This window comes from Dermacentor andersoni, chromosome 2 (genome assembly GCF_023375885.2).
Source record: "Dermacentor andersoni chromosome 2, qqDerAnde1_hic_scaffold, whole genome shotgun sequence".
NCBI classification, from domain to species: Eukaryota; Metazoa; Arthropoda; class Arachnida; order Ixodida; family Ixodidae; genus Dermacentor; species Dermacentor andersoni.
The window spans coordinates 56,458,853-56,466,969 of NC_092815.1; the positions used below are offsets into that span (position 1 = coordinate 56,458,853).

The 8,117-nt window shown below is 49.1% G+C and overlaps 2 protein-coding genes across 2 annotated transcripts in view; both read left to right on the top strand.

The window, feature by feature from the left end:
* Positions 1-1,026, top strand: part of LOC129387811 (arylsulfatase B-like) — a 24,598-nt gene extending 23,572 nt beyond the window's left edge. Inside the window, exon 6 of the mRNA XM_072286128.1 lies at positions 886-1,026. Within this exon, the coding sequence (XP_072142229.1) occupies positions 886-1,026 (141 nt within the window). The remainder of the gene's footprint in view (positions 1-885) is intronic.
* Positions 1,027-1,517: 491 nt separating this feature from the next.
* On the top strand, positions 1,518-6,519 carry LOC140215924 (arylsulfatase B-like). Its single transcript, XM_072286251.1, has 3 exons — positions 1,518-1,891; positions 5,198-5,634; positions 6,288-6,519. The coding sequence occupies exons 1-3, from the start codon at positions 1,600-1,602 to the stop codon at positions 6,426-6,428; spliced, it is 870 nt and encodes a 289-aa protein (XP_072142352.1). The 5' UTR covers positions 1,518-1,599; the 3' UTR covers positions 6,429-6,519.
* The last annotated feature ends 1,598 nt before the right edge of the window (positions 6,520-8,117 follow it).

An 8,117-nucleotide genomic window follows, 5' to 3' on the forward strand; every position in this document is an offset into this window, starting at 1 on the left:
CTTTGAGGCAGTTCAAGCAGCCGCCAAAAACTCGGCTCCTGGCATTGATGCCATCACGAACGCGATGCTTCGGAATGTGGACGCTTCTGAATGACTCGCCCAGCGGGCATCGTCTGCGAACGGGGAAGTAAAACGTGCGAGTGGAGTTTGGATGAAGAGGAGAACAAACTTGGGCTGCCTGGCGCGTGGCGCTGTGAACTGCTTTCGCTGAGTGATACCTTTGCATTCTTCATCTTGTAAATAAACGCCATCCATCGTCACAATACACAAAGAAAAAAGCAAATCTCTCGGCGAGGCCCAATACGTGCGCGAGGATATCAAGGAAACTAACACACATAGAGATTGGTAGACATCTGCAAAAGCTACAGCAGCGAGCGTTTGTCAATAGAGAAAAAAGCGCATTGGTAATATCTACATTGTCTTCTGATGTGAGTAATCGTAAATCTTGTACCGTAATGACAGGAACAATGCTTGTTATTTACGGTGGCAAACAAACGAGGTGGCGCAAGGCATCGCTGTAATAATTACGCATTGTACACGCTAAGCGTGTTACTGGCCTTTGTAATGTTTTTACCGGAGCAACATCCGAAAAAGCAGGCAGAAGTCAAATATGCCGTCCGAATATGTCTACCTGAGCGCTCCACATTCATATGTAAGTATGAGTATGAAGCGCACAGGTAGGCCTGAAGTTTTCTTTGCGAAAAGGATAAATTTTGTAACTTATGTTTCCTCTTGTCCGTGTTAAACCACTGCGCTATTTGTTATTCGCACCACTAAACTTCTTGTAGCACCAGTAGAGAGAGGGTGTTCAATGCATAATCCCAAGATTTACAGTATGGTCCAAATTGAAGCCATTTTAACCCTAATTTGTCCACTGACGTGCAGGAGCAGCAGGAACACACCCTGGCTGTCGGCGATCGGCATCATTCGGGCTCCGAGCTAAATCATAGCCATTTCGAGGGAAGCGGTCACTCGCAGAAGTGGCTTGTTTGCGAATTGGATTTCGGTGATGAAAACCACCGCTGACTCGGTGGCAATCCCGGCCGTTTTTACCTGATACTTGCAACCCGAACAAGTAGCGCGGGTGGAAGCCTTAAGAGCGTCGCCGCTTCGCACTACCATGAAAACTCACAACCAGACTGGGTGCTGTTCCGCGCAGAAATAGATACAGAGCGCCGAAGAGCACCAAATTTAAGCGTGGTGAGTGTCGGCGATCTTTGGCGCCATTCCTGAGAATTGACCCTGCAATTAACGTTAATATGCTACATGAACAACAACAACAACGACAACAACTGCGCAAAGGCTGCGTCTTTCGCATGTTATTAGCATTGATGCTGTCATTGCGAGAAAAGCGTTTTTGATACCTTATTATGGGCTTGTGGCTGTTTCCGTGTCGCTTGTAAAATCTTCAGCTGCTTGTATGTGTTGTATGCAGCGTCTCTGCTTTCAAGCTATATACTAAATTCACAAGATGTTGACGTGATGGTCATATTGGGGCTTAAGATGTTTTCCGCGAGGTCAAATTTTCAAGCTGCTTGACAGAATGTAGGAGATTCCTTGGAATTAGCTCTAGCATTGCTATTTGATATATGTGCAGGCATGGTGGACGCGCTGGACCAGTCTGTAGGAGAAGTGTTCAAGGCTCTCAGCGATGCCCGCATGCTCGACAACACTATCCTCATCTTCTGCAGCGACAACGGCGGACAACCTTGGGGTAGGCACACGACCCGCAGCTTCAGCTGGCCCCTGCGCGGATCCAAGGGCACGGTCTGGGAAGGAGGAACCAGAGTCCCCGCTTTCGTCTGGAGTCCCCTCCTGGCGAACACTCGCAGGGTGTCCGACCAACTCATGCATATCACGGACTGGCTACCCACGCTATACTCAATCGCCGGTTGGTCCACTAATACTCCCAATTTACGTTCTTAATACGATCGAGAAGAGAGAGCAGGAGAGCTGAAGAATATCTATTTGTGTCGGAAAAAATTTATTAGGTATAATATTGTATGAAAGTAGAAGAGGCAGCGTGATAGTGAACAGTTGATCTAAGAACGGTGACGTCATGACTGCGCTCACTAAAGTAGCCTGTTTCCATTACATGACAGCAAGCTACAGCATTTACATAAGTACAAACAAGGAAAAAAAGTACAACATCTCATATCACAAGAAGGCGGGGGGGGGGCAATCGTAAATCGCCCGAATGGAGCACGAAGCCACCAAGGAAACCAGTATGGGCTTCTAAGAAAGAAAGCTTAGCCGGTGAGTGAAAGCCTCTCGTGGTCATTGACCGACGCCTTTCCGGGTCGGTCGCTTTACCATCTGAGCTAACCAGGAGGCACTTGGTCCCGGGTTCGAATTCTCGAACAGGACGATATTTTCCGTAACTGCGAAACTTTCTGAGAAACCAGTATGATTTCATCTCTTTCTACATTCCGATGGTTGCAATTTTCCCTTTCATAACACTCCTTGCAACTTGCGCGATATTTCTCACTCCAAGACCTCGCTGGCACAAATCGTCTTTTTGATTTTTGTGAGTTGCACTCTGCCGCAGCCACTGGAAACATTTTAATGAGCATTCTTCGCCACATTATTGGCACATTGTAGCAGGAAGGTAGCTATAGATAGGTCCCTGTTTTGCCTAACTTTAATAAGAAGAATATAATGTTTAAACGACGTTGGAATCGAACCATTGGCGTGGATATCAGCAGCCCGCTGCTCTAGCCATTAGGCCCCGATCTTTTTTTCCCTTTATTGCCTATTTCTGACTTGCCACAAGTCATACAGAGGCTTCACTCGTTCCAACCACAGCTAGCTCTTTGAAGAGCTTGGCGCGTGCCGTGCTAGACTGCAATATCTCCAGGACCGGCTGACATTCCTAAGTACTTTCCTCCCAGAGCGCTTAAAAAAATTAAATTATGGGGTTTTACGTGCCGAAACCACCCTCTGATTATGAGGCACGCCGTAGGGGAGGACTCCGGAAATTTGGACCACCTGGCGTTTTTAAACGTGCACCTAAATCCAAGTACACGGGTGTTTTCGCATTTCACCTCCATCGAAATGCGGCCGCCGTGGCCGGGATTCGACCCCGCGATCTCGTGCTCAGCAGCCCAACACAACAGCCACTGAGCAACCATGGCGGGTTCCCACAGCGCTTCGTAGTAAATGTGCGACGTTGAACCGACTTGATGATCACCCAAGCCAATGGGGTTTTACATTTATTTGCCGGAGTACAAATGCTAATGTAGTTTTCACGTAACACACATTAAACCATTGGTACGAACGAATGCCTAACACGTAGTCGCTGATGACGTCACAATCCACGTTTCTCTCACTTAGGCTTGTCCACCATCTATGTAAAAGCAAGTGCCATGTCTAAAGCTTGCGTCGAAGCGCCATCTTGGAAATCTTGCCGCTGCCGCCGTACCGTCGTGTTCAAGGTGGTCGACGACGTGGTGGGCTCGTCATAGACACGCGCGGCCGCGACCTACACGTACAACTACTCAATGTACACAAAGACGTTGGTTCACCTGGTATCGCTTTGCAGAACTTCAAACAATGCAGATAGCCATGTGCACCAGTAAAATCTTTCGCAAAACCTCGATTCCCACAGGGCGTGAGACATGCACAATGTTTGAACGGTATGGGAGCCTTTACCTGGTGATTTGTGTACGTGCGCCCACGTTGAGTACGCGCTGGTTGGGCGGTCCTGGATCGTGAATTAATAAAGATTTCTTCTCCAGGGCAACGCATTCTTGGAAGCTCTGTATCACTCACCGACCAATGGGTGAGAAGCTCTGTGCATGGCCTTGTACTTTAACGTACTGGCGTATAGGCCACCGTTTTCTTTCTGCCGGCGCTGCTGCCGTGGAATTTATCATCGATGATTTCTGCATGTGCAGGTCTAACATATTCGTTTTACTTATTCTCTGGGCAGTTCGCATGTTAGCGAACACCGCTTCCCGTTTAAGACACGGAGTTTCAACCGTACGTGGCGCACGCTGGCATTGCAGCAGCCTGGAACTATCGGTCGAGCTCCAAAGCGGCATGCGAAACTGTTTGCAACAGTACGCGTCCGCGCGCATTGCGAATCGCTGGAACCCTTCCAGGGCCAACGAGATTGTGGAAAGCGTGTGGACCCATTTAAATTTCGCGATTTTTCCACCAAGATGATGTGCATGCGCCGTAAAAAGCGGGATTCTTTAACACAGCGTCGACAAGCTCCACGAGGTACTCCTGCGCCAGTAAAGAGGTCGTTTGTTTGACGCAAGCAGCTGTTGGTGAAGAGGGAGACAAAGAAGGACAGCTAGTAGAAACATGCAGGAGGCAATGCCACACAATGTGCTGGGAGTTGTGGTGATCCCCACAAGAAGCGAAGACGGGCGAGAGCTTATCTGCAAAAGCACTGAGAATGTGGATGCGCGTTTGAGAGAGTAAGCTTAGGAGTTTGATTGAGCCTGCCGTAATCGAAGGCAATGCGCACGCGCAAGTGTCGTGTGCGGCTGACAAGATATGGTTCTAGGCTGTAAGGTGTGTAGTGTGTGCAGTTGAACTGCGATGTCGGGAGCCTGGCGTAAAGCTTCACAGAAGAGCTGGTTAGCCCTTTGGATGACGAAGTGGCCTGGACTGACGGCATGACACGACGACGAAGGCGTAACAGAAAGGAGGTATAATAATACAAACATCACATGCGGTTTCACGGTTCGTAAGTAGCTGTCGATATAAAAAAGAACATAATTAGTAACGTTGTCAACTTAGCCCGCAGCAATGTATAGGTGTTTGCTGCCATAACACAACGGCTGAAATCGCGCAGGCAGTTGGTTATGTATGGAGCGTTGACTGTATTGCAGAACATAGACTCCACTCTCAGCAAAGCTCTGGAATCGTCTGCCGGCAGACACGTTCCAATTTTAAGGCGCTGTCGCTTGAGCAAGCTGCCATTACTCGCGGTATTTCTTCTAATCAAGCACTGGACTCCGCGCCATTCCATTCTCGTGAGCAGCAAACTAAGATGTACTTATATTCTCTGTTGTGCCCTGCCACAGCTTTCAATAGGGCAGTTGTTCGCGAACCTCCATTGTGCGTTGCGACTACTTTTTCTATTTCTATCATATTAAGAAAAAAACTAGCTTAACCTAAGCTTACCCTTCGAATACTTATGTTGCCTGCTAATCTCACTTTCATGCGACGCATGCTCTTTCAGGAGGTGACGTCGACACGCTAGGGGAACTGGATGGGTTTAATATGTGGCGGTACCTGTCTCAAGGAATTGGCTCGCCTCGTGTCGAGATGCTCTACAACATCGACGACCGGTTTTTGAACAACTCAGCTCTGCGAAGCGGCCGTTACAAGTTGGTGCTCGATGGTACCGGATTCATGAATGAGCGCTACGCTCGACCGGGTGGTGTCCGTCCGTACGACGACCTCGATAAGCTGCTCACCGAGTCGACAGCAGCCGAAGTCCTCAGAGGCTTCCACAAAAGGGGGCATCTGAGGTTTCCCAAGGACTGGAGAGAAAGAGCGGCGTTGAAATGTGGTAATCCGGATGGCGGACAATTTTACCCGAACGGGACGGTTCACCTGTTCGACATCATAGAAGATCCTTGCGAATTGAACAATGTGGCCAGCTTGCATCCGGAGGTCAGTACCATCAGAAAGTCTGCTCAGAATCGTAACAGAAATTTTAATTAGATAATAGCGTATGATTCAAACATAAGGGGATATTGAACCCAGAATTAAAATCACTTGATTATTGTCAAGAAACAAATAAACAATCAATCAGTCAATGAACGAACGAACAAGGAAACAGGCAAGCAATCAAAAAGCAAACACGGGGTCTCACGTACACAAGTGCATAATTATCCTGAAGAAATGCCGTCGGCGAGAGGGAAATGCAATGAAGCAGTGCGCACAGCTGTTCTACAAGTGGTTTATGTTTGGACCACTGGTGTTATTATACAACACAATTTCAGTCGGCATATGTACAGCATGCGCCATAGCACTCGAGTAGCTAATCTAGCAGATCATGTGCTGTTAAATCAGCAGATTTGTGGGTGTCACGTGGGACGACCCGCTGCATTGGCACTTTTCGACGTAACTGTTCAAGTAACGCACGTTCAGGATGGCCAAGGTGCGTCGTAATGGGCCGTCAGTTATAATAAGACGTTTACAGCCTTGTCTGCTTTATATTTTATTGAAGAAATAGCTCACACCAGGGGAACCTGTGTTCACTTCTCTATAAAACTCGACCTGCAACTCATACCTGCACTATTTTTTTTTTACTATTTTAACAGGTTGTGACGTTCCTGAGGACTCGTATCGGCGTCATTAAAGCTAAAGGAATGCCATTGCAGCGTGAGCCCAAGGATCCCGCTGGCTTTCCCGAAAATCACAATGGAACCTGGGCGCCGTGGGTGAATACATCGTGCGGATAGAATTATAAAATATGTGTGGAGAAGAGGTTTATTGGCGATGAGTTCCTGCGGTCAAGGACGCTATATGCGAGTACGAACGGCGAGGCAGCGAGAGTCACTGTCTAGAAAGATACCAGCGGCCAGCAGCGCGAGCAGAGCGCGCCAAGCGTTGGCGATGCTGCTGGACGGAGGTGCGTCTTCTTTACAATAGCCCCTCGCAGAAAAAGAGCCATCCTGGTGATCTAAGAGTATGGAGGCAGAGGGTCATGGTAGGGCTTGAGACGGGTCACGTGGACGAGGTAACGTCCACGCCGGCGCATGTCGTCAGTTAGAGAAAGTGGTTCAATGAGAAAGTTCACCGGGGACGCTCGCTCTAAGGAATGGTAATTCTCTTCGTACTTTGGGACGAGTTTCGAGGAAAGACCAGGAGTTTCGAAAGGAACAGCTAGCCATACAAGAAACCCTGGGGCATAGGTAGGATTAGGAAGCGAGTTGGAGTTGCTTTCCTTCTGGCGCTGTTCTTGTGATGTAAAGGTTGACGCTAGCTGGTGGCACTGTTCCGCTTGTCGGGCAGCTTCCTGCCCAAGTGGGCACTCGGAAGCGTCAAGATGGTGTGGAAGAACGGTGTCGATAGTATGCGAAGGCTCGCGTCCATACAGGAAGAAGAATAGTGAAAATTCCGTGGTAGCTTGTATTTTCGTGTTGTATGCGAACGTTACAAAAGGAAGGACGCGGTCCCAGTTACTATGATCGGATGCCGCGTACATGGCGAGCATGTCCCCGAGAGTTCGGTTAAACCGTTCTCTGAGCCCTTCAGTCTGGTGGTCGTTGGCCGTGCTCGTTTGATGAATAATGTGGCATTCCGAAAGCACAGCTTCGACGACTTCAGATATGAAAGCGTGACCTCTATCGCTAAGGTGTTCTCGAGGTGCGCCAAGAAGAACGATGAAGGGATGTAGGCCGAAAGAGGCTACATCCCGTGCTGTCGCATTCGGTAAAGCAGCAGTTTCGGCGTAGCGTGTCAAATGGTCCACAGCAACCATGATCCGCCGATTGCCATCGGGTGTTATTGGAAGCGGGCCGCGGAGATAAACGCCGGCGCTCTGTCGAAGTGTATGACAGGGCGTGGAAGCGGCTGAGAGGCGCCAGATGCGCGTAAAGGCGGCGACGGTCGATGTTGGCAGTCAGGGCAGCACTGAACAAACTTTCGTACAAAAGTGTACTTTACGCGCCAGTAGAAGCGACGGCGAATACGTTCGTATGTCTTAAGTACTCTGGCGTGGCCATTTTGCGGATCGCCGTGAATAGAGGTAAACATTTGTGATCTAAAGCTGCGAGTAATGACCGGTAACAATCTACGGCCTTTGGGAGCGTAGTTGCGTTCTTGAAGCAGCCGATCACGAATGGCGAAATGAACAGCTTGGCGTTGGAGGGAACGGGAAACAGGGATTGTTGATGATCCAGAAAGGCAGGCGAAAAGAGAAGCGATCCGCGGGTCACGGCGTTATTCAGAGCCAATCGAGTCAAGGTCGAGAGGTGACATGGCCGAGTATGCCGAGTATGCCGCAGGCCGAGTATGGAAGTAGAGGTGAACGGGATAGGGCGTCTATGCGTCACAGTGCTTGCGTCCGCAGCGGTGGATGACGCGAATATAGTACTGCTGGATTTGGAGATTTGGAGTGTCCAGCGTACTAGGCGGCCAGTTGGATA

Bases quoted from the DNA above. Each gene is read 5' to 3' on its own strand.
- LOC140215924 (XM_072286251.1), top strand. From the start codon at position 1,600: ATGGTGGACGCGCTGGACCAGTCTGTAGGAGAAGTGTTCAAGGCTCTC. The intron at 1,892-5,197 runs GTTGGTCCACTA...ATGCTCTTTCAG, and splicing joins CACGCTATACTCAATCGCCG to GAGGTGACGTCGACACGCTA. The intron at 5,635-6,287 runs GTCAGTACCATC...CTATTTTAACAG, and splicing joins TGGCCAGCTTGCATCCGGAG to GTTGTGACGTTCCTGAGGAC.